The sequence below is a fragment of the Juglans regia genome, chromosome 3 (genome assembly GCF_001411555.2).
Source record: "Juglans regia cultivar Chandler chromosome 3, Walnut 2.0, whole genome shotgun sequence".
In the NCBI taxonomy this organism is placed as follows: domain Eukaryota; kingdom Viridiplantae; phylum Streptophyta; class Magnoliopsida; order Fagales; family Juglandaceae; genus Juglans; species Juglans regia.
The window spans coordinates 11,031,169-11,057,078 of record NC_049903.1 but is presented as its reverse complement, the minus strand read 5'-3'; the positions used below and the strand labels follow the sequence as shown (position 1 = coordinate 11,057,078).

The 25,910-nt window shown below is 36.6% G+C and overlaps 2 protein-coding genes and 1 long non-coding RNA gene across 5 annotated transcripts; 2 read left to right on the top strand and 1 right to left on the bottom strand.

The window, feature by feature from the left end:
* Nucleotides 1-685: 685 nt before the first annotated feature.
* On the bottom strand, nt 686-11,684 carry LOC109011091 (protein TOPLESS-like). Of its 3 annotated transcripts, none has more exons than XM_018992151.2 (4): nt 11,587-11,684; nt 9,540-9,682; nt 7,774-7,887; nt 686-1,004 (listed from the first exon to the last, which is right to left on the bottom strand). In XM_018992151.2, the coding sequence occupies exons 1-4, from the start codon at nt 11,623-11,625 to the stop codon at nt 980-982; spliced, it is 321 nt and encodes a 106-aa protein (XP_018847696.2). In that variant the 5' UTR covers nt 11,626-11,684; the 3' UTR covers nt 686-979. The 3 variants fall into 3 exon arrangements, with proteins under 3 accessions (XP_018847696.2, XP_018847695.2, XP_035544218.1); XM_018992150.2 differs by having other exon boundaries at nt 686-999; XM_035688325.1 differs by lacking the exon at nt 9,540-9,682 and adding an exon at nt 8,008-8,111 and having other exon boundaries at nt 686-999; nt 11,587-11,660.
* On the top strand, nt 1,259-9,491 carry LOC109011092. Its single transcript, XR_004801121.1, has 3 exons — nt 1,259-3,178; nt 6,950-7,315; nt 9,413-9,491. It is a non-coding gene; the product is annotated as an uncharacterized LOC109011092 (long non-coding RNA).
* Nucleotides 11,685-12,342: 658 nt separating the features above from the next.
* On the top strand, nt 12,343-25,467 carry LOC109011088 (F-box protein SKIP19-like). The gene is made up of 2 exons (XM_018992148.2): nt 12,343-12,876; nt 24,734-25,467. Exons 1-2 carry the CDS (start codon nt 12,536-12,538, stop codon nt 25,347-25,349), a joined length of 957 nt encoding a protein of 318 aa, XP_018847693.2. The 5' UTR covers nt 12,343-12,535; the 3' UTR covers nt 25,350-25,467.
* Nucleotides 25,468-25,910: the final 443 nt, after the last annotated feature.

The following is a 25,910-nucleotide window of genomic DNA, read 5'->3' as shown; positions in this document are numbered from 1 at the left end:
GCTATAATACAAATTTAGAATTCACACCCGATTTTACACTTCACCTCATGTAAACGGGAGTCTCCTACATGCAAGAGAGAGTCATGTTCTAGTCACTATAAAATGTCTAAAATTCTATTTTTGAAATTTAATATGATTTAAAATATGGGTTGTAATTCATATCAGGTTTGAGTCATAAATAGATCAATCTTTAACTACACGACCCAGATGAATGAGGATTGAACATATCAATTGGGGTTGGATCACTTGGATTCAAGTCTGTCTCGAACTAGTCTTTCTTTTTATCACACACCATAATCACAGCCATATTTTCTAATGGATCTACTTAAATGGTATAATTATCATTTGTTTCTTCACGAAAAGTCATTTACTTTGTCACTTTATAAAATTAATGACAATATACATAAGACTATAAATATATTATACATCTAAAATATTTAAATTCAAGAATCCAAGTATAGATTAAGGTACTTAAAATAAGCCAACAGTTAATAAATCAGGAAAAAGTAGCAAAATTTTCAAAAAAAAAAAAAAAAAAGAGAGGAAATAAAACAAAATTATATATACTAATCTATAATTCTTTTTATAATTGAAAACGATAAACTTGACAACCTATATTATTTTATAATTCTATATGAAATGAAAGGAAATTTTATAAAAACAAAATTTTATATAAAAAGTTGAGTTATTTATTTTTTCTGGTGATCGTAAATTCCTGAAATTCTGTCCACGTCATCCCAACATGAGTTAAAAGCTCGTAATCAATTAATCTAACATACTAGAAGAAAATTCAACCGTTATAACAAGTTGGAGTTATTAAAAAGCCCGCTCTCTCTGTGAAGATGAGTTTCTCTCTACTCTTTGTAGTCTCGCCTTCTCCATCCCCCACCAAACCTTTCCTCTTCCGTCTCTTTCTCATCAATATCCATCCCCCACCTAACCTTTTCTTTTCCATCCCCTTTTCACCAAACTTTCCTCCTCAAATCGCTTTCAACCACTCTTCCCTTTGAGCAAATGACAAAAGAAAGAGAAAAAGTAAACGTGGAGTCTCTCATTGAACAAATCAAGGCTTCATTTATTTTTAAAAAATATCTTATCTCATATCATCTAATCATTACAACATTCTCAATTTTCAATATAAAATAAAATAAACAATTTAACTTTTTCAAATTTTAAAATAAAAATAATATTAAAAAATATATTTTAACAATATTTTATTCAACTTGTTAACTTTAATCTCAATTCATCTCATCTCATTTACGAAAACAAACGAGCCCTAAAGCTATCTCATGGGACGACATCATTCTAGAGCCAAAACAAGAAATAACTGAAGAAATCTCCAACAAGGCTTTGATTGGTAAGTTGGTTTCCTCCAAACCCCTGAACAAATACACTTTTCACTCCACGATTTGAGTTGTTTGGAGTTTCGTAAATGGTCTCACAATAGAGGACCTGGCAACAAACCTTTTCCTATTTACCTTTCCCTCTCTAGTTGATAAACACAGAGTTTACACTCAAAGACCATGGAATTTTAAGGGGTTCCACATGGTATTGAAAGAATGGCCACTGGGTCTTAATATTCAAGAAATAGATCTATCTCTCTCGGCCTTTTGGATCCATATTTATGGGTTAACTTTAGAAATGATGACGAAAGGCAATGTTGAAAAAATCGGGAAAGCCCTGGGGAATTTACTAGAAATAGACCAAAACTTCCTTCCAAAAAATGGGATTAAACAATGCCTTCGGATCAGAGTTGAAATAGACACGGAGAAGCCACTCTATGAAGGTTTTATACTGCCCCATACCAATAAACAACCCGCAAAAATCAGTTTCAAATATGAAAGGTTATTTGAATTTTGTTATGGATGTGGGAAACTTGGGCACCTACAACAAGGTTGTCATATTTACATTGGTTCCTCTGAAGAGCCATCATTTGGGCCCTGGATGAGAGTGGAATCTCAAGATCCTAGAAGACAACCACGGCTTGAAGAAATACAAAGAGATATGCAGTTTTCAAACCTTCAGGCTCTACCGTTGCTAGATCAAATGAGTCGCAAATCAATATCACTCCCACCAGTTCGCATCAAAGAGCCTTCTATTCCCCTTTCACATGGAGGTTCGATAATCACTGGGTTAGGAAAAAAAAAGAAATCTTGTTGAACACTTAGGGAAAGGCAAAGTTGTCATCATTAATACGGAAGCTGGGCAACAAAAAGAATTTTGTCTAACGAATCTCTTCTCGGCAAAGCCAAGTTGCAGTAGTGAAAGCTCTAAGGGAGACACTGTTCACATGCAAGTCAAGAAGGAAGAACCAATCCCAGACTCCAAGTGGCGACAATCCATGTATTCAGACAAACAAGTTAGAATAATTTAAGGTGAGCAGCAATTCATTCAATGCCAAGCAAATGCTATCTGTCCCCCCGACAATGCTGCCAGCTGAGTTGCCCTCTCTCGACCACGTGCCCAATATGACGTTAGAGCAATCCCCCTTGACTTAGATAACCTCTACCAATTCCCCACGTGCCTTGTTCCTAATCCCATGAATTACACTTTCCCGAGACCTTTTAATGAGCCCATTGAGTCCCTATCTGCTGAGCCCAAGACCAAACCATATTTCATTAAACGACTCTTATCCCATCTCAAAGACCTTCAAAATCCATCAGACTTCCAAAATCTGACCCATAATGTTTCGCTCCTTGTTAGTCCTTCGGGTAAGACATGCTTTGCCTTTAATACTATACAGCTAAGCCCAACCCATATTATTTCCCCAAATCAGCAGATAAATCTTTCCAAAATTGATCTTCCTCCATCTCTAACTCAAGCATTTCCCGAAGTACAAATGGCCCCTTCTAAGCTTCTTGATACCAACCCCTTTCAACTAGAGCTGTTTCGTCCAACCATTTCTCAATATGAGACTATAAAGAAGAGAAATAGCCTATCAACAGAGAAGAGTCTCCCCCCAAAAAACAATGCCTGTTGAGTACCAACTTGGGAGATCCATCGATCCCAATCCTTAATCCAGAAGATGAAGCAGCCCAATAGCAAGATGCGGATGCACCTGTCCCAAACAACACCAATCGAAAATCCAGGACAGGAAGGAACCAAGGAAAGCACAAGAAGAGGAACCCATCAGCTGTTCGATATGCACCTTACCAAATCCATAATCTGAAAGCTATGGGTAACAAAATCCAGTCTCAAACTATGAATCTTTTCCCTTTGAATCCAATGACTGATGTGGCAAGGTCCTCACTATCACCTGAAGAAACATGAGACTTTTGGCTTGGAATTGCCGAGGAACAGCCCAACCTCGTGCAATCAGATCTCTAAGGGCTAATATTAGAACTTTTAATCCGAATATTATTTTCCTTTCAGAATGTTTGTTAGCTTCTAGTGACTGTGTTAATATTGTAAATAGGTTAGGTTATGCTTCATATATATTTTCCCCCCTTCTAGTAATTGGGGGGGGGGGGGGTCTTTTGCTTCTGTATCGACCTGGTGTCGATATAGAATTTGTTCATATTTCCAGTAATATTATCTCTGTTTTGGTGTATTCTGATCCTAGTCATTTTTCTTGGATGTTGAATTTGGTTTACTGCTCTGCTTCTTATAGAAAAAAGAAAAAATTCTGAGAACTCATTTCTGGTATCACCTCCTCTTTTTAAGGTCCCAACCTAGCAATAGGTGACTTTAACTCTATCCTCTCTCATTCTGAAAAGTCAGGGGGCAAACCTCTCGTAAACTCTTCAAAACAGAAAGATCTAAATCTTTTCATGAAAAAATTATGTTTTGTGGATCTTGGTTTCTCTGGACCAAAATTCACTTGGTCTAATAATAGATCTGGCTATCATTTGATCTGAGAACGCCTAGATAGAGGCATTGCTAACATCTCTTGGTTAGATTTATTCCCTCAAGCTACACTCACCACCCTATCGAGAATTACATCTGACTATGCTCCAATCATTCTTGACGCTACTAATAAGAAGAGCTTCCTAAAATCTTTCAAATTTGAAGAATTTTGGATTCGTGACCCTTATGTTTTTGCCATCATCAAGGAAGCTAGGAACTCCCTCTTTAACGGTACACCATCCTTCATCCTCTCAAAAAAGCTCAAAGCTACCAAAAAAGCTCTCGGGGATTGGAATCATAACAGCTTTGGTCACATTCAATCAAAAATTAAAGCCTTGACCTCTGAACTTCAAACCTTACAGGGACGTGAAGCTCAATCTTCTTTCTCCATTTTGGAAACAGATTTGAAAGAAAACATCAATGAGCTACTCTTAAGGGAGTAATCTCTTTGGAGGCAAAAATGAAGATTAACCTGGCTCACCACTACTGATTTCAACACTAAATTCTTTCATGCCACCATTGCAATTAGAAGAAGAAGGAATTCCATTGATTGTCTTAAACTGGGTAAGAATCATTGGACAACTAACCCCTCTTTGATCTCCTCTAGAATTCAGGAGCACTTCATGAAAATTTTTTTCTCTTCAAATCCCACACATTCGGATGAACTAGCAAACCTCTTCCCCAGTAAAATTTCAGCATCTGAAAATGACTTCCTTTGCAAAATTCCTGATGAGGAGGAAATTTTCACCATTGTAAAAAACCTTCCTTATAACAAAGCCCCTGGCCCCGATGGCTTTATGGGACTGTTTTATAAAACTTTATGGGAGGTCATCAAAGGTGATTTCATAGCGGCTGTTAGAAGTTTTTTCATTCATGGGAAATTGCTGAAAGAACTCAATCACACAAATCTGGTTTTAATCTTGAAAGTCGATAATCCCAATGAGATTAACCAGTTTAGGCCAATCCGTTTGTCCAATGTTTGCTATAAAATAATAGCAAAAAATTTAGCCAACAGACTCAAAACTGTTCTCCCCAACATTATCTCTCCTTTCAAGCTGCTTTCATCCTTGGCTGTCTTATTCATGATAATATTATTTTGGCCTAGGAAAGTTTCTATAAAATGAAAACAAGAATAGGCAGACTGGGTCACATGGCTATCAAGATTGATATGGCTAAAGCCTTTGATTCAATGGAATGGTCATTCCTCCTGGATATTTTAAAACAGACTGGTTTTTGTCACCAATGGACATCTTGGATCCAGGAATGCATTTCAACCGTTTCTTACTCTATCCTCATCAATGGCTCTTCTCAAGGTCACTTTCTTCCAACAAGAGGCCTTGGTCAAGGAGACCCGCTCTCCCCTTTCCTTTTTATCTTAGGAACTGAGGAGGTCCTGTCAAGACTACTAGCTAAAAAGGAACAGCTTAATTGTATCAAAGGAATAAAACTTTCTAGAGGTGGGCCTCCTATCTCTCATCTCCTTTTTGTAGATGATCTCTTCCTTTTTGGATCAGCCACTGTTCAAAATGCCCATCATCTTTCGGAATGTCTAGAGAATTATAATAGCTAGTCTGGCCAATGTATTAATGAGAGTAAATCATCTCTCCATTTCAATAAAAACACCACTCGGGTCTCCATTCAAGATATTCAAAATATTTTTAAATTTAGAATCTCACCCCAAATTTCCAAATACCTGGGTTTACCTCTCTCGAATGGACCTGATAGAAAGCATTTTCTGAATGTTTTAATGGAGAGAATTCATGCAAAGCTCCAAGGCTGGAAATAAAAAATCCTCTCCCAAGCTTCAAAAACTGTCCTTATTAGAGTAGTGGCTAGCTTTATTCCTTTCTATGTCATGTCCTCAGCCCTGCTTCCAAAAGAAACAACCAAAAAAATGGACACTCTATTCCGAAGATTCCGGTGGGGATATGAGGACAATGAGAAAAATAAATATACACCCAAAGCCTGGAAATCCATTTGCCTTCCCAAATCAATGGGAGGCATCGGCCTAAGAAACATGACTCTATTCAATTCTGCTCTTGTCACCAAGCATGCCTGGTCCTTTCTCAATGGATCATACAGTCTATGGAAAGAGGCTATTTCAAAAAAATATTTAGGTTCCACATCTCTCATGGAAATATCTCCCAAATCAACTGATTCACGGTTTTGGAAGAGTTTGATAAAGCAGAGAGATTTTTTGAAGTTTGGAATCTGTTTCCAAATCAACAATGGCTCTTCTGCCAAAGTCTGGTTAGATCCTTGGGTCCCTTCTATCTTTGGTGATATTCCCTATCAGAATCCAAACATTCCCTTTGTCCCTGATTATAGCATGACAGTCTCTGAACTTATCTTAGATGAATCAAGACGATGGAATATTCTCCTTCTGAACACTCTTTTCTCGAATCATTCCTCAAGAGAAATCCAAAAAATCACTTTGGCAAATTACAATTTCCATCATGTTCAGGATAAAATCAAATGGCTTCACCACTCCACAAGGAATTTTTTGGTTAAGTTTGCATATGCTGCTCTAGTTAATGAAGCCAATCCTTCATATCCAATCAATCAGTTTTTGAATTGGAAAAATCTCTGGAAATTAAAACTGCAAGATAGACTGAAACTTTTTCTTTGAAAAATTAGTCATAATATCCTGCCCACCAAAATCAAGATTAGTAATGTAATCCCTCTTGATGAAGAGCAAATTGCCTATCCTCTTTGTAGCACTAAAGCTGAAGATAATTCTCATCTATTCCTAAATTGCATTTACTCCGGAGTTCTTTGGCTGCACTCTAACTGGCCGATTGACATATCCTCATTTGCAAGCCAGCCTTTTAATATCTAGATAAAAACCATCCTCAATCCTTCAGAGTTCCTAAAAATCCCAGAGGCAGATACTCACTCCTTTCAAATCTTTGCTGCAATTGCAATGGATCATATATGGTTCCTAAGAAACAAAAAAGTCCACAATCTGAATTTTGCTCCCCCTTCCCCTGGTGAATTCATTGACTTAGTCAAAAATTCACTTTATAGAAGTCAATCACCAAAAGTCAATGAAGGTTGATAATCACCCATTTGGTTTTTTTTCTCATTAATTTTGATGTGGCAGTCAAAGCACAAGGAAAAAATATTGCATCCCTGTGTTGGAATGAATCTGGTGAAACCATATTTGCACTCACAGATCACATCCCCAATGTGAGTTCAAATCTCGGTGAAACAATGGCATCTTTGATGGCAATATCAAAAGCCAAACGATTGGGGCTGAAGAAAATTATTTTGGAAGGCGACTCCAGCACCACAATAACAGCAATTAATAACTCTGCAGATGAAGATGACTGGATCACAAGCCCTATCATTAAGGATATAAAGCATCATCTCCTATCTTTCGAAGTTTGGAAAGTCAGGAAAATTCATCGGTCTAAAAATCGATGTGCGCATGATTTGGCGCAATGGGCAGCGGCAACACAAGCCTATAGTAATATTCCCTTAATCCAAATTCCCCACTCCTTATTGTCTTTTCATAGTGGGAAAGATCCTCTCTCTTTTTCTGTATAATTATGAAACTGAGAACTAAACTCTTGCTGTTGTATTTTGATATCTTATTTTAATATAACTGGTAGTAACTTGCTTAAAAAAAAATCAAACATACTTTTAAGAATGTCTAAATTATGGTTAAAAAAAAAGTTTGAATTATGGATACGGAAACACGTACTCATTGATATAAATATATATATATATATATACACACTAGTAGTAAAGGTGAAAATATAAAAAATATTTTTAAAAATAACATTTATGAAATCTAAAAATATGTAATAATAAAAAATATGTTAATATATATAATTATAAAATGTAATAGTTTTGTCTATATTTTAAAACAAATTCATTAATAGGTGGAATGCATCAAAGCAATTGAACACAAATTTATCATACCTGAAATTCTCCAATGTCAAGAGCTGAGTGATTTCCTTGAAAAGCTCTTCATTAAATGTGGCAAAAACTATCAAATCCTTTACTAATATATCCACAGCCTTGGAACGATCATGCCTATCAAAATTTAAAAAGTCTCATTCACATGCTATATGCCACAGAATCTCTAAAGACAAACAATCACTTCTCATAAAACCAACACTTAGATAATTAGTAACCTAAAACTTGGAAGCTTACTTATCCAATGCCTCAAGATACTTTTGCTTCCTTATCTCAAAAAAGATATTCATTGAGTACCGATTGTCGTCCACTTTTGTGAACCCGGAAAGGTACTTCTCAACCTTCTCTAGTTACAAGTGGATTGTGTAAAGATTTATGTCAACAAACATAATTTCAGTCACTAATGAAATCTAAAGAACAAAAAATAGAATATCTAATACACCTTGGAATCATTGAAAAGCTGAGAATACACTATACTTACTAACAAATATTTCACATTTTTTCATCCAGATTTTCTACCACCTAAAATGTTTCAGTATTCACCATTGAATTATCATTTTGACATACACGCGCACACAGTAGCAAAAATGTGCTTAAAGTCTCAACTGCAAGTAGCACCAAACTACTCAAGCACATAACATGCATCTATATTCTTTAAACAATGACTTAAACAACATAGCTCTGATGACCATACCTAGTCTACAATGGTTTCAACTGAGAGCTGCTTCCGCTCTTTAGCCAGAGCAAGCCACTATCAAGAATTCAATTAATTATATAGTTCCCCATTAATTGGTTTCTGAGATCTATTCAATATATTCAAAATTTGATGTAACATAGACCATATAGTAATTATTTATATTTAAAGCAAGAAAAAGAAACATTTATTTTTTAAAAAAATCTCTAAACGGGGTTTTAAATTAACTATTCTAAATATGACATATGAATAAACAAAATAAATATAAAAAACATACTTCAAATAAAAGTGATAAAAAATACATCAAAGTAGAGGAGAAATAAATGAACGGTAGGAATAACACAGATGAGTAGTCAGTGAAATATCATAGAGCAAGATAAGAACATAACCAGCTGATTCATGACAAATAATATATAAAGAAACAAAACATAATAAAATTAGGCCAGTTGTTAAATCATAAGAAACAAAACATAATTAAATTATAAATCATATTTATTGAATGAAACCATAATAAAATATTAAGAATGAGAACATATATAATCAATAACATGGGTATTTATAAAATTGGAAATTAAACAGAATATAATATAGTGGGAGATAGCATTTGTTATTAATAATCTTATTAATAATAACATTAATAACCTCATAAATATAGAATTCTTTGATAATATAAAATATAATATTCAATAATTATTGATAGATTTCGGGTATAATATTCAATAATATATAAATTTTCATCAACTATAACATGTGGAGTATAGTTTGTCACACGTACGGTAGCTCAAAAACATTTTTCATAAACTATAACATGTGGGGTATAAATTATTCTCATCCTCCCTCTCACTACCGACATTATTTTTCTCCTTTCTCCTCTCTTTCTTTCTCTTTTGCTTTTGCCTCCACTCTCATACCTCTTTCTTTCTCTCTTTATCTCGCTTCTACTCTCAGAAACATCAACTGCAACGCCAACACAACAGCTCCATTTTGCACAGCCTGACTCCATATCACCCAGCCAAGAAAAAAAAAATTTTTTCTTCGTGCAACAGAGATGATGAACATCACATCCATTACTTACCATTCTCCATGGGTTATGCCGGCAAAGGTGGTGGACTTGCTTGCTTGTTGGAAGGGTCTAAAAGGTTGTACACAAGTAGCTGCAGCTTGGAAGATGATCTCGCTGTGCATTATGTGGTGTATTTGGTTGGAAAGGAACGCACGCTGCTTTGAAGATAGGGAGCGATCAATGGAGGAGCTTCAGAATTTTTTTCTACACACTTTACTATTATGGTTTTTAGCCATTGTTCTTAATGGAAACAATGTACATGAGCTCCTAGCTCTAATATAGTTGTTGAAGAATGTATTTAGGTGTTTTCTATTATATACTCCCTGTGTACATAGGCCTTGCCTATCTTCATTCATATTAATGATAATTTACTTTTTACTGATAAAAAAAAAAAACTTTTTTTTTTGTTTTTTTGTTTAGATTTACGTTTATAAATCTAAAGAGATTTACACGCTTTACTATAGATCTAAGGAATTTTTTCTTCAGACCTGTTGTTTTATATATTTCCCATTTTTTCTGCAGATGTAACTTTTTTTTGTACTGATTTTTATTTTCCAGATATGCAAAAGATTTTATTTTCGTTGCTACTGTCTATCTAGTGTTTTTCTTATGATTTCTTCAACTACTTATATAGTGATTTATTGTGCTGGTATTTTCATTGACGTTTTTTTTTTTCCTAACTTCACAGGTCTTAGGTTGCGTTTGGATGTTGAGAGGAGTTGAGATGAGTTGAGTTTTTTATGAATAGTAATGAGTTAAGATTGTTGAATGAGTTTAGTGGGGTCCACTTAAAGTGAGTTTAAAATATGTTTGGATGTTAAGATGATTTTAGATATATTTTTATGAAAAGTTATAAAATAAATGGGATCCACCAATATTTTATACTGTTTATGTTACAGTAAAAACGGAATACTGCACGTATCTGGCGCCAAGAAACTCTGGTTTTTAATTTGGCTCCATTGGCACTGTAGCCAATGCCGCCAGCCTTGACCATGCAGGCCATGGAAAATTGCCATACAGTTTTTTCTTTTTGAATTGTGAATAGTGTCCGTATTCTTTGATTATTGTTATTTTTTATATTACTTTTTCTTTAAACCGGTAGTTTTGGGATTGTTGGGGAAGAAGGACGGGAAAGAGAGAGGGAGAGACAGTAGAGGAGTTGTAACGGAATGAAAAAAAAAAAATTCAAATGGGCAGACGAGTCAGGAATCTCTGCAAAGTAGGAAAATGTCGCTTTCATCTACAGTGTAGAAATGAGTTACGGTTTGAAACTCGGCTCAAAAGTACATTTGGATGGCAGACGAAGTTTAAAAAGGAACTAATCTGAGCTGCTTTCAGCATCCAAACGAAGCCTTAGGGTTTTTTTTTTCTTTTTGCACAACTATAATTTTCGTTGCTTTTATTTTTCTTTCTGTAAATTTGTTGTTAATCTCATCTCTGCTTCGTTATACATTTTTTTGTAAAAGTTTTTTCATCAATATTGAGCATAGTGATTTGATTGTCATTTGAGGTTCTGTGCAAGCTCTCTGTTTAGAAAAGTTTTCTTGTTTCAATCCTTATTCGTCTAGACGTGTATTATATGGTTTGGAATATTTCTTTCTCATACTTGTTCTGGTCTGATCTGAGACTATATCGAAGTGGTGAATTTTTGCGATCTATTATCTTTTTTCTGTTAGTATGAGTTTTCTTTCAAGTTTAACGAATCTATGTACAAATGTATTACATGTTTTGATTTTTTTATTTATTTATCTGAGGATCTCATTTTTATTTTGTTTTTTTCTAGATAAAGGAGCCAGAAACAGCACTACAATGAAAAATGGAGAACCTGATCATATTCAATCATCTCTTTCTCAACTAAATTTAGTTTTCTAAATCTAAATATTCAAGTAACTTTTTATTGTTGTATTTTCGTTTCGTTTTTCTCGTCCATTCATCCCAAAAAAATTTATATTAAGACTTTTTTTTATTTATTTTTAACAATTAAGTATTGCATATAGAAATAAATAACTGAAGAAATAGTCAGAAATATTTACCAAAATAATCAACATAAAATTCATACCTGTGAAACTGAAGAGCTGAGAGGCAAATTTAGAACCATAAGCGAAGAAACAGATTTGGGAGGAAATAAAGAGATGGAAATCACTCTTATACCAAGCGGCAGGCAGCAGAAGCGGTGGAAAAAATAAAATAGAATCTGATAAGAGCAAAACAGTAGAAAATAAATGAAGCAGTAGAAGAAGTGGGAAAAAGAAATCATAGATAAGATGAAAACACAGGAATTGAGAAAGCGGTGGAAAAGGGCAGTTAAAGATAACGACGGAAAAAAAATGTGCAAAGTGAAAAACAAAACTAGAATCTTGGAGAAGTAAGGACAGAGCAAGAAAAGATATAGAAAATGAAGGGTAAAAGCGAAAAATAACATGTTAGATAATAGCTGCCTGTAGCCTGCTTCAAAAGTAGGGGCGAAATTGGTATAAATGTGAGAACTGAAGGACATACACGACAAACAAAAACAAAAGCAGGGGTGAAATTGGTATAAATGTTAGAACTAAATGACATAAACGATAAACAAAAACAAAAGTAGGGGTGAAATTGGTATAAATGTTAGAACTAAATGACATAAACGGCCAAAAAAAAAAGCAAGGGCGAAATCAGTATAAATGTTACAACTGAGGAATAGAAATGGAAAAGAAATATGAAATGAAGGACAAAATTAAAAATAAAAGATGTACGACATCTTCTTGTTTATTGACGCTTATTATGTATAAGAGATAAGATATGTATATTATATATTTTTTTTAATTTTTGAAAATGGAGGGTTGACGATGTAGGGCCCAGGCTATTATGTAACTTCATCTTCTATTTCGTTTCAGTTTTGTAAGTTCCTTCCATCCCGCATAACACAGCCTGCACACCCTAGTCAAAGGTAACGCTGCGGGGATCCCCCCCCTTTCCATTGCTTGATTTTCACCAAAAATCCTGCCGATTTTTCCTTAGAAAATCTCACGATGGACCCTTCTCCTGCTGCTCCTTCTCCTCCTCAGCCGCCGGGGCAGTGCCGCAATTGGCTGGAACTCCCCCGGGACGTGACGGAGTCGATCCTTCTGAGGCTCGGCGCCATAGAGATTCTCACGAGCGCGCAGAAGGTGTGCCTTCTGTGGCGCAACATCTGCAAGGATCCGTCGATGTGGCGCGCTGTCGACATGCGCAACCCTGGAGACTTCTGGGACATGCCCTACGACCTCGAGACCATGTGCCGCCACGCTGTCGATCGCAGCTGCGGCCAGTTGGTCGATATCAACGTCGAGTACTTTGGCACCGACGAGCTCCTCAACTACATCGCTGATTGGTAATTTATCCCTTTTCCCCCTCTAATTTGTATTTACTTTGAAAGTCTCTTCTGATTTATTTTTAATACAATTTGATCGGTAAGGTTCTTTTAGTTGTCTGAATTTTGCTATTTTTTTTTGGTGCATTTTAGTATTGACTTCAAGGTTTAGAGTATGCTTCATCCGTGTATAATGTTGTCAGTTAATTTTTTACTTACCAAAATAAAAAATGTTGTCAGTCAATTTCCGTTATTGGAATATTTTGACATTTTAAGAGTGTAACTGACTGGTGAGAGGGTTGTTGAATTTCATTGCTGGCTTTATTTTTGTTTTAGCATGATAATCACTTATAAAAAAGTTGTTTTAGTATGATTATAATATTTTTTTTGTTTGTTCTAGCATCATAGTCAGAAGTTGGTTTCTAGGATTTTGACTTTGATCTGTTTTTTTTGCCAGTCTGGTTTATCAAGCTTGGCTTGGGCCTGACTTGAGCCACAATTTTAGTTTGATCTTACCTCAGTCATTCTTGGAAAGCTCACCAAACAACATGAATTGGCTTGAAAACTTTGTTAAGGAAAGAACTTGTTGGGGGAACAAATAATGCTGGAGGATGCGAAGGGTTAAGGCCCCACATATAAAGGGTATAGAAGTATTAATGAATAATAACTTACTCAAATGGTAGAGATACATTATTGAACAAATTTGGGAATCATGTCCATAGGTTTGCCCCTCCTCATCTCAAAATTCACCTGGGGTCTTAAGATGTGTAGGACTATTGTCATTGACAGCAGCCACCTCAGTGCTCTATCTTAGTGGTGCATGATTGAACAGATTGTTTAGTGTCTTTTTGAAAAAAAAGGCCTGAACTCATTATTTAGTCTTTGGGATTATTACACTTTGCATTATCAAACTATGAAGGGTGGTTTGCACTTTGCCCTCCAAACTACCAAAATTGACACATTGAAACCTCAAAACTACCAAAAAACTAACACTTTGCACCTTCCAATAGGGGTGCTACCCGCCCCCTACGGGCAGGGTAGCCCCTTCCCCGCCCTCGCCCCTTCATGGGCAGGGGTTGGTGGTTTCCCCTCGGAACCCGCCCCTGCAAATGGGGGGCGGGGTACCCAGTCCGGGTACCAAGGTGCAGGGGCGAACACCCCATCCGTCAAAACGTCCCCCTACATAAATGTGCCATTGGCCCAGAGCACATTTCTGGACTCAAAAATGGCCCAGAAACACATGCAATGAGCTAAAACTGGTCTAGAACCTATTTCTATGCCATTTTGGGCCTGAATTTAACTAAAAATAAATAACAAAAAATAATTTACAATAATAGAAATTATAAATTATATACTATTAAGTTGTAACTATTAACTAATAATCATAACTAAGCTATTACAATGATACAAATAAGAGAAAATTATTACAAATTTATCTAAAAATATTAGAAATTGTACTATTGTGGTAACATTACAATTAACTAATTAAGTAAATTAACAAAAGAATAACATTTCAATGGAATTTGTGGTGGCCATGGTGGTAGAAAAGTTAGTGAGTTGTGCCGACTGCTGTGAGACTGTGAAAATCAAGATCATAAAATCTGAAACATTAATAATTAAAAAGGAAAACAAATTAGAATTATAAACATGAAACAAAAATTAAAAATTAAAACATATATTAGAAATGTAAAAATTACAAACATTAAAAGTACTAACCAAGATGAGATTAGGTCATTAGGATCAAGATGAGAATAGATCATTGGGTCCTAAAGATTAGGATTTGGCATATGACATTGAGATTATAAAAGCTAAAAAACATACAAGCAAAATAATTAGATTCTAAAAATTATATAAATACAAAAAAAATAAAATTAAGGGATAAATTGTGCAAATCAATGACAAATGGCAATGGTGGGTTCAATACACACGAAACCATACTACAACGGAGGTAGTTGTAGACGTTGTCTCATGTATCGCTACAACAATTAAATTTAAAATTAATACCGATTAAATGAATATAAATAAATTAAAATAATAAAATGAAATCCACGATTACAAGATCCAATCTGATCACCACCCTCCTCCTTGTCGGCCTCTTTAAAGTCAAGAACATTCGGAACATGAATTAGGGGCCCCTTGATCCAATTTTGTGTGCAAATCAATGACTCCACAGTGGTAGCAAATAATGAACTCCGGAATAGATTCAATATGCGCCCTCTGGTGCTAAAGGCCGACTCTGAGGTTACGGTGTTAATAGGGATGACCAAAATACTACGAGCTATCTCTTTAAAGACGGGATACTTCATGGCATTGGTCTTCCACCAAACTAATATATCAAAGTCTTGTGCAATGGTTGAAAATTCACTGCCAAGTATCTGTCTACCTCTAACTGAGCCTCTGTAGAATGATGGACTATGGGGTTGTGCTCCAACCTCTCACCCCTGTCCAACTTATGTCTTTTCCCAATCTCGGCTTCTGTAGGAGGTTTGGGAGTAGGTGTATGTATCAGAATATTACCACCTCTTAAGACGGTAAACTCATCAAACAATCTAGTAAGGGTTTCCTTAACGCTTGTTGCAATAAGCTCCCATCATGTATTCTCGTGCGCAATTCTCAATCCATATACCATGCCATCAATCTTAAACTGGGGGTCAAGAGCAACAATCACATATAACGCAATATTAGACCTATTGAAATCTCCCAAATACTTGTCATACTTCACCCTCACATCAATGCCATCTCCTGCATCCTAATATGGTCACTCGCGTACATGTTATCCAATTCTTCTTTTACCTTACATATTTATTAACAGAAATAAGAGGATGTAGGGTATAAAGAACCAGATAGTCTCGTGGTGACCTCGTAGAAAAGACTAAAAAAATATATAAAAGTAGCAACAACCTCCCAATCATCATCAATGGGCTTCCTCAATCCCTCGTGCTCATCAAAATATTTGACATATTGAATGTCTTCATCGCCCAATAATGAAAAAGCCGATTTATATTCTTGGGCCGCCTCCAACATCAAGAAGGTTGAGTTCCATCTTGTAGGAACATCAGTACAGAGACTCTTATTGGATGTTATGCCTGCAGACCTCACAGCAATTTTAAGTTTCTCTAATCTAGTAGGAAAAGATCTCACAAATCTCATAGCAGTTTTGACCCTTGCAATCGAGTCATCAAGATCTTTCAAACCATTAGTGACAATTAGATTCAGAATATGTGCAGCACATCTCACATGCAAACACTCACCACTCAAGATTGTCTTATTTGTCTCTCTAAGATAGATCTTAAGATGTCTCAATGTAATATCGTTAGACGAGACATTATCAACTGTAACTGTTAGAACTCGTGCCAACTCTCACTCCTCTATTACGGCCTCCAAGGCCCTCCCAACCATCTCTCTTGTGATTAGAAATTTGACAAAATTTTATAATTTGTGTAATGTCCAATTTCAATCAACAAAATGCACAGTCAAAGACATATAATTAAAATTTTGAATGGATGTCCAAGTATCGGTGATGAGGCAAACTATTTGACCCACCAATTGACCCCTCAACAATTCTTTTTCTGACATTTAATGTTTTTTTATATCCTTTGCCACCGTGTGTCGAGAAAGAAGATTAAACCTAGGTTCCAAGTACTTAGAATATGCTTGAAACCCTTTCTCCTCCACAAACTGAAAATGTAGCTCGTCTATAATGACCATACGAGCTAGGTGTCACCTTTCCTTTCAAAGTCTAGATTGACTATTTTCTTGTAAAGATTTTAATATTTTTTTGCATTGTTCTTCTAAATGTACCTTTAATTGGGATATATCATATCTTCTATAGTGACATCCATACACTTTACCACAATGATTACACTTAGTTTGTGGGTTATTGGGGTCACCACCCTCTAATTGGGTAAAGTGACTCCAAACTATTGAAACATGTTTCATGCTTTGTGTGGGCAAGGGTCCGTAGGGTAGTGTCCGTAGGGATAGGGGTAGATTTTGTAGATCCGGTAGGGTTATGTGTTGACGTAGGGGTAGGGGTAGGAGTAGGAGAACTAGCACTAAAATCTAATGGATTTTCCATTCCCCAAAACTGACAAAAGTCTGAAATGAAGCAAACATCACACCAAGTTCCAACAATTAAAAATTTAAAACCATGCAACAATCACTCAAAACAGATCGGGGTTTACATATCGAAACCTCAAAACAGAAAACATAGACTATAATTTCATCACTCAAAACAGAAAACATACACAAAGACAATGCAAGTCATAATTAGATGCAGATGCAAAGATTTATTGCATCTCACTCCTCTGTTACAATTTCCTTTATGATATTTCTCAACAATTATTTCAAAGCAATAACTCGTTGGAGTCCCTGTTTTCTTCGCCATGAGCAAAATTCGGAAACTGTTGTAATTACACTAGTATTTCATTGGGGATAACTCATTCTTAGCATTACAGTTAACAGATATTATACCTAAATTAATATATTTGAAAATATATTTCTAAACATAACTAAATTGAAATATCTTCAACGTGCATATAAAATGATCTAGCATGATAATTGCAACATTTGGGAAAAAAAAGGATTCAATTATAGTACTCAAGCAGTTGACTTGAAAGTGAATTGAATGACAATCTTGTGACATATCCTGGCTTAATTAAGTGTCAAGATTTGAAAATCCTAAATTAATTTAGGGGTTTCAAGATTTAAACCCCTAACATAATTAAGGGTTTCGGATTGGAACCCTAAACTAATTTAGGGTTCCAATCAGAAACCCTAAAGAATTTCAAATTCACAATTTAATAATTACAATCATAAAAACACATGCACAATTCAATCCTCCATAGCACACGATTCACAATCTCATCCTCCAACTCCTCAATTTAATCCCATCCTCCATAACTCAAAAAAAAAAAAAAAACATACGTGCATGTGAATCAAGAACGGGGAACTTACCTTCGGCGACAGACTAGGCTTGCGATGGACTTCACAACAACAGAGAATGGCCTAAGTCCTGACGGCATACAACGGACGGACTACGGAGCGGGAAAGATCCAAGGGGAAGGGGCTCGCCTATTTTTTATGAAGCCGAAAATTGTGTCTTGGAACGTCCGTGAGTTAAATGAGATAAATAAGCGATTTCGTATAAAAAATTTGTTGCAAGAATGGAGGGCTGATATAGTATGCTTACAAGAAACTAAGCTGAAAAGCGTCTCTAGAAGGATCATTCGAAGTGTTTGAAGTTGTACTTATGCAGATTGGGCCTATTTAGCATCGAATGGAGCTTCGGGTGAAATCTTACTGATGTGGGATAAAAGAGTTGTTGATAAAATGGAGGAGTTTGTGGGGGAGTACACAATGGCATGCTCTTTTAAGAGTGTGACAGATAATTTTGTGTGGACTTTTGCAGGAGTATACGATCCAAATGTAGACAACGATAGACAATTCTTATGGGAGGAACTTGCTGGATTACATAGCTGGTGGTAGATTCCTTAGTATATAGGAGGGGACTTTAATGTCATCAGATTCTCTAGTGAACGATTTGGTGAGAGTAGGATACGTCCAGCAATGACTGAGTTCTCAAATTGTATATTTGACTTAAACCTGATGGATATTTCTCTATTGGGGGGAGGGGGGTTCCTTTACTTGGTCGAATAATCAGACATAGTCCCGGTTGGACAGATTCCTAATCTCATCGGAGTGGGAGGGGCACTTTCTTGAGGTGTGCCAAAAGAGGCTGCCACGTTTTTGCTCGGATCATTTTCCTATTATGTTGGATTGTGGTGGTATTCGTAGCGGGCATCGTTACTTCTAGTTTGAAAACATGTGGTTGAAAAGTGAAGGTTTTGTGAATAAGGTTAGGCAATGGTGGTCTTCTTACCAGTTACATGGTAATCCCTCTTACATCCTAGCATTAAAAGTTTTGAAAAATGACCTTAAGTTGTGGAATTCACAATCCTTCGGAGATATAGGGGAGCAAAAAAAAATTCATGTTGGAGGAGTTGCAACAGTTTGAGTGGATACTTGAGGCTAGAGCCCTTTTACCGGAAGAGCTATTGCACAAGACAGAGTTGGTTTTAGAATTAGAAAGAGTATTATCCGCTGAGGAGATTTCATGGCGCCAGAAGTCGAGAGCTTTGTGGTTGAAAGAGGGGGATCGGAGTACTAAGTTCTTCCATAGAGTTGCTAACTCTCATAGAAGAACAAATACCATTGAAATGCAGAACATTAATGGTATGGAGTGTAAGGAGGCCTCTTTGATCTGTGACCATGTGGTGGAGTTCTTTGAACAACTGGTTATAGAAGGTGAGAGTTGGAGGCCAAAGCTGGATGGCCTCGCTTTTGACACTATTGAGCCCCAGGAAGCCTCCTGGTTGGAGAGGCCTTTTGAAGAGGGGGGGAAGTGTTTGATGTAGTCAGTTGTATGGGTAAGGATAAAGCTCCAAGCCCAGATGGTTTTTCGATAGGTTTTTTTCAAGTTTGTTGGGAGGTGGTGAAAGAGGACATTATGAATGTGTTCCAGGAAATATCTTTAGTTGGCAAGTTTGAGAAACGTCTAAATACTACTTTTATTACGTTGAACCCGAAGAAGATTGGAGCGGCAGAGGTTAAGGATTTTTGACCCATTAGCCTTGTGAATGGGGTGTATAAAATTATTTCCAAGGTTCTTGTTAACAGATTGAGGACAGTTTTGGCTAAGATCATTTCGAAGCCACAAAATGCATTTGTTAAGGGACGACAAATTTTGGATTCCGTCCTCATTGCGAGCAAGGGACTGGATAGCAAATTAAAGGCGGGTTCCACTAGAATTATTTGCAAACTAGATATGGAAAAGGCTTATGACCACATAAATTGGGATTTCCTCTTGTATTTGTTGGGGAGATGCGGCTTTGGGGCTAGGTGGCATTCTTGGATTAGTTGGTGCATCTCTACAGCCAGATTCTCTATATTGATTAATGGCTGCCCAACTAGCTTTTTCAACAACTCTCGAGGTCTAAGGCAGGGTGATCCTTTGTCTCTACTTCTCTTTGTTATCATTATGGAGGCCTCGAGTAGGATGATATCGGTGGTGGTTACGCATGATTTTTCAATTGGTGACCCAATCAGGGGCATTATTACTTTGTTTTATTTACTTTTTGCATATGACACACTCCTATTCTGTGAGGCAGATAGAAACCAGTTGAGGGCAGTGAAGGCTTTGTTATTATGCTTTGAAGCAGCGTCAGGTCTAAAAGTTAATTTTGCAAGTCAGAGTTAGTGTCAGTGGGGAACGTGAGCAACACTAGGCAATTAGCTAGTATTCTTGGGTGCAAGGTAGCTTCTCTCCCCATAACCTACTTGGGATTGCCAGTGGGGGCTGCCGCAAGGGCCTCATCCATATGGGATTCAGTCATAGAGAAGATAGGAAGGAAATTGGCAGGGTGGAAGAGACTATATTTGTCGTAAGGTGGCCGTTTGACTCTTATTAAGAGTATCCTCTCTAACTTACCGACGTTCTTCTTATCTTTGTTCCAATTGCCTGCCAGGGTAACGGCTCAGATTAATAAATTGAATCGTGATTTCCTATGGGGTGGGATGAGGGATTAAATCAAATTTCACCTAGTCAGCTGGAATAAGGTGTGTAGACCAATCTCGTCAGGTGGTCTGGGTATAAAAAATCTGGGAACATTCAATCAAGCCTTACTTAGGAAGTGGCCATGGAGGTATAACAAGGAGTCCAAAACCCTTTGGAAAGTGGCGATTGATTGTAAATATGGAAGCATGTGGGGGGGCTGGTGCACTGAAAAGATATCTGGGGTCAGCGGTGTGGCAGTTTGGAAACACATTAGGAAGGGCTGGGGGGCTTTTAGTAGCCATTCTAAATTGGTGTTAGGGAAGGGTTCTCACATTAAGTTTTGGAGAGACATATGGTGTGGGAATGAGGCTCTAAAGGATGCATTTCCTCCAACTATTTTCTGAGTGGCACGTAACTAGAATGCTTCAATAGAGGATCTTATGACTCTATCAGGAGACCAAGTTCAATGGAATATTACATTTAGTAGAGCGGCGCAAGATTTGGAAATGGACACCTTTGAGGCTTTTTTCAGCCTTCTCTATTCTATGAAGCCCAATAAACAGCAAGGTGATAGGATGTGGTGGACTCCAGTAGGTAAAGGCATTTTCTCAGTTCGATCCTTTTATAAGTCTCTTTCCCAAGCCGCAAACATTCCATTCCCAAGGAGAAGGAGAAATAAGGCGCTTCCTAAAGCGGTCTTCTTTACTTGGACAGCAGTGTTGGGGAGTATTCTAACGACTGACAATTTGAGGAAGCACTGGATAGTTATACTTGACTGGTGTTGTATGTATAAGAGATCTGGCGAGACAGTGGAACACCTCTTACTACACTATGAGACATCTAGAGCCTTGTGGGTGGAAGTCTTTAACCGGATTGAGCTATCCTTTGTTATGCCTGCTTCTGAGGTAGATCTATTAGCTAGCTGGACACTTCCAAGTGGAGTTTAACAAATCAAGGCGGTGTGGAAAATGATCCCGATCTGTATTATGTGGTATATATGGCAAGAGCGCAATGATCGGACTTTCGAAAACAAGGAACGGTCTCCAGAGGAACTTCGAACTCTATTTTTCAGCACTTTATTTCTATGGGCCATTGGATTTTAATGGCCTGAATTTTCACGACTTTTTAATTTCCCTTACTTTGACCTAGATAGATCTTATCTTTTGTATACCATCTTGTATACTTGGGCTTTGCATAACTTTATTAATATATTATTGATTACTTATCAAAAAATAATAATTTATTTTTTAAGACTACGGGTGTGTGGCTCTCCCCCATCCTCCCTAGAGTGCCGTCAATCTCTCCTCCTTTCTACTGTATGGAAGAATAAAACATGCTGAAATATATATATATTTTATAAGTAAGAATAAAGTTATATTGATTGAAAAGAGGCATAACCCAAATACACATGAAGTATACGCGGATTTTTTTTTTGATTGGCACCGGGTGTCTAGGAACAGCGTCCCGACTAATCCAGGGGATGCACAGGCCCTCGGCAAGGAGTTTCTCGCAAGTGCACTTCGGATAATTCAAGGGAAAAATACACCAATCCAATGCCCATAGAGATTATTTGATCCAAAGGGATTTGAACCTTAAACCTAGGGGCAGGCATACCCCCAAGACTAAGACCTTTACCACTTGAAACCCCTACGGGTTAGGAAGTATACATGGAAGTAAAACAGGCTGAGATATTGACATGGCTAATTGTCAAGCTTAACCAATATCTTTTTTTTTGTTATACATTTAAATAACTTGACTTGTATCTTGATTTTTTTATTATTTTGTTTTGTTTTAGTATATCTAGCAAAATACATAACATGTAAAACAAAAAAAATATTTAATTATCATTATATTGGTTTGGTACCTCCAATGAACTCCTGGCCCTGCAATTGCTTGGAAGCCCATTTAATCAATCCTACCATGTGTATATGCCATCGTAAGCAAATATGGACTCAATTTATAATAATTATATACCCTCAATTGGCAACATGCGTTTGATATGTTGTCTTGTTTTTTTTTTTTTTTTTTATAGGGTTTCATATGTTGTCTAATTATGTTTTCGTAGTAGCTTTCTTCTTTGCATCAGCATTTTATTGACAGCAACCAAAAGTCTTAAATGGTTGTATTGAAGGTTCTAATGCCATTGTGGCTCCTTACATACTCAGTTTCTGTTTCTCTGGTCTACTAACAACACCTCTCATATTATCAAACTATCTTTTAGTGCTAGTCTTGCTCTCCTTTCCTCTGAGTTTTATTACCAACGTCCAAAGTTTTACCCAAGTAACCGAACCTCAGCATATAACAAGCAAAGTTACCACACTGCATGGCCACTCATATTAAAGTGAAAAATAGTTTAGCGCAATCTTCAGTTTTTTTTAAGGGAATTTTTTTTTTTCATTGGAGAACATCATCCTGTCTATTCTTTACTTGCGACTATCAACATCACCTTTTCTTTTCCCAAGCATATCAAAACCACTTTGTTGAAGCAGTTTGTGATTGTTCTGCTCTATGGTTGTACCTGATTAAAGGTTCTCACCTTAGATAGCATAAGGTGTTACATATCAATGTCTTCTGGCCAAGTAGCTTTGATGATCACCAAAGGTTACTGTATGAATATTTGAAGCCTATCATCTGTTCAAATAAAGGTTTCTACAAAAGAAACAGAAGCCTAATTCATCAATGGTAGGAAATTGTGTCTGAATAAGAGTTTTAAGTGCTCTTTGACGAAAGCCACAACTCGTTGTTGGAAATCTACACCTCCATTACTGTTCTTTAATTGTCAATGAGAATTGGTTAGATGTGGTTGTCTCGTATACATTTGTGTACTATGCTAGAATTATTTGCCCAAACAATGAAAGGTTTTGGGGGAGCTATAGCCAATGGCTCATTGTATGTGTGCATGTTCTGGCATATGATCCAATTCCCAGCAAATTAAGCTTTCGCGCCATGTGGAGGTATGTGCATAGTGGTATGTCTCCAATCAAGAGTCTGGGCCTTGTTTGTTTTCACAACACATCCCATCTCATCTCTTCTAATTATTACAATTTTTTCAAATTCTCACAAAATAAAATAAACAATTCAATTTTTTCAAATCCTAAAACAACAATAATATTAAAAAAAGTTATTTTAACAACATTTTATTCAATTTTCAACTTTTATCTCAACTCATCTCATATATCTGTGAATGCAAACAAGGCCTAAATTAGTTCTAGTCGCTGATGACTTTATATGACCCAAATTTCACTTCAAATGTGCCATCTTTTAACAAATATATTGCAACGTGAAGTTAAATTCTTTAGAAAAATGTTTGCAACAGGTTAAATTCCATTGTTGTTTGCAATAGAATGATCAGTTTCATCAAGCACACAATGAATGGTTTGTTGCAAACCCCTGGATCCAATTATTGATGTACCATGGATGCAAAATTTGGGTTTCCAACAACTTGCCTGCTATGTTCCAACTGACTGTTCATCCACACTCATCCACGATGGTTATGGTGTTCATTACACCTTGATCTATTTTTATTTTTATTTTTTTGCATTTGGGGGGGGGGGGGGGGAGGGGTTTCGAACTCCAGACCTCCATTTTGGAGGCTGGGGGTTATGCCAATCAAACCACAGGCCTTTGTCACCTTGATCTATTTTAATTCAATGTAATTGGTGCACTGGTGATTTTTCTAAGATTGTTCCAGGACTGCAATTGTTATTATAGACTTAACCTATGCCTAAGAAACCGTATCTTCTTTAAAGTCTTACCAAATATGTAAGTTAATGGTCATTTATCGGTACATGAATATATGCCGATAATGTCATTTGTAGTACTGAGTTATATCCTTTGTTTTCCACAGATGAGTGAGAGAGTTTGTAGTAGTCTGCGTGAGTTTGATCAGCATTTAACGGGCAAGTTAGCTTATGTCCCCCGCCCAGTCCCCTTCCTTTTTTGCCTTTTGTCCATCTTTATTTGCTTCTCCAATAATTCAAAATCAACTAGTGCTTTTATCCATGGCTTCAAAAGTATGCACAAAGTTTCCGAAACTACAGATTGGATTTCCTTTTCTTTGAACAACTTTTATGCAGAGTATAAAATAGACAGTACAGAACCACATTGCAGCCTCTAGATTCTATGGCCCAATGCCTTGCATCTCCTACAAAAATATTTCTTTGAGTACCTGTGCTCTGACAGAATTCAAAATCTATTTGGTGGATTTGATCTCTTTATTCCAACAATGAATTTGTAGATTCGTAGTTGTTCCACATTTCTGTTTGCTTGTCTGTTTATGATAACTGCCGGTCCGTTTTTGTCATCTCCATGGGATTTCAACAGTTCAAGTCGGCTCAGACGTCTTCGACTTGTAAGTTGTCACAGCATTTCAGAAGAGGGACTGAGTGAAGCGGCTGCAAAACTTCCATTGCTGGAGGAGCTTAATATTTCATATTGTTCATATTGGTCATTGACAAAAGAACCTCTGGAAGTTGTGGGCCGTTGTTGTCCTCTTTTGAAGTCACTCAAATTGAACAGCAAGGGCCACAGGCGACCTTACATTGAGTGTGATGAGGAGGCACTTGCTATTGCAGAGAACATGCCTGAATTACGCCAACTCCAGGTTTTTGGAAATAAGCTGACTAATGATGGCTTGCTGGCCATTCTTGATGGTTGTCCTCACCTTGAATCACTTGACCTGCGGCAATGTTTCAATGTCAATCTTACAGGGAATTTGGGAAGAAGATGCGCTGAACAGATTAAACACTTGCGGTTTCCCACCGATCCTACTGATGATATTGAAATCCATGACAATGGATCTTCTGATGAAGACTGCCCCTCTGGATTCTCGGACATTGATTACTTCTCTGATGATTATGGGTATTATGAATTCTCAGGGGATAGCGATTACTCCTACTACGGAGATATTATTGACTATGGAGATTTCTACTTTGACTAACCTTTTTATAAATGCAACAAGTAAAAGGACGTCTGTGCCATGCTTATCTGCTACCCATCTTTTGAAATATTTCGTTTCAGCGTTATATTATTGTACTCGTGGAATTTTTGGCTTGCAATCTAATTTTATGCGACTAGATAGCCTTATCTTCTTCCCCCCCCCCCCTCCTTTTTCCTTTGATAATATAATTCTGTTTAATGGCTGGAATATTTGGAAGGTGAAGAGGAATTATTTTATATATATATATAATGTTTTATTTAACAAAGATTGTCATTTTTAGTTATATTATCAGCTAAATAATAGAAGGAATAAAAAATCATTTGAACCTGTCCAGCAAATCCAAAAGAAGGAAAGAAGAAAAGAAAGCAAGATTAGGAACATGATTTTTTTCATTATCAACAGAAAACAAACGGGACCTAGAAACAAAGAAAGTACCTCTTCAACAAATAACACCTCCGACAAGGAGAAATATGTAGGGAGTGTACGAAAAACAAAATAAAGAAAAGAAAAAGGTCCGTAAAGGACTATATGTCAACGCGGCAGGCCTACACACACTACTTT

Coding starts and splice junctions, on each gene's coding strand:
- LOC109011091 (XM_018992150.2), bottom strand. CDS start 11,625: ATGGTTCTAAATTTGCCTCTCAGCTCTTCAGTTTCACAG. Junction 9,683..11,586: donor TCAGCTCTTCAGTTTCACAG/GTATGAATTTTA, acceptor TCTTCAAAGCAG/CGTGCGTTCCTTTCCAACCA. Junction 1,000..7,773: donor TTGACATTGGAGAATTTCAG/GTATGATAAATT, acceptor CTCAAAGGGAAG/AGTGGTTGAAAGCGATTTGA.
- LOC109011088 (XM_018992148.2), top strand. CDS start 12,536: ATGGACCCTTCTCCTGCTGCTCCTTCTCCTCCTCAGCCGCCGGGGCAG. Junction 12,877..24,733: donor CTCAACTACATCGCTGATTG/GTAATTTATCCC, acceptor GGATTTCAACAG/TTCAAGTCGGCTCAGACGTC.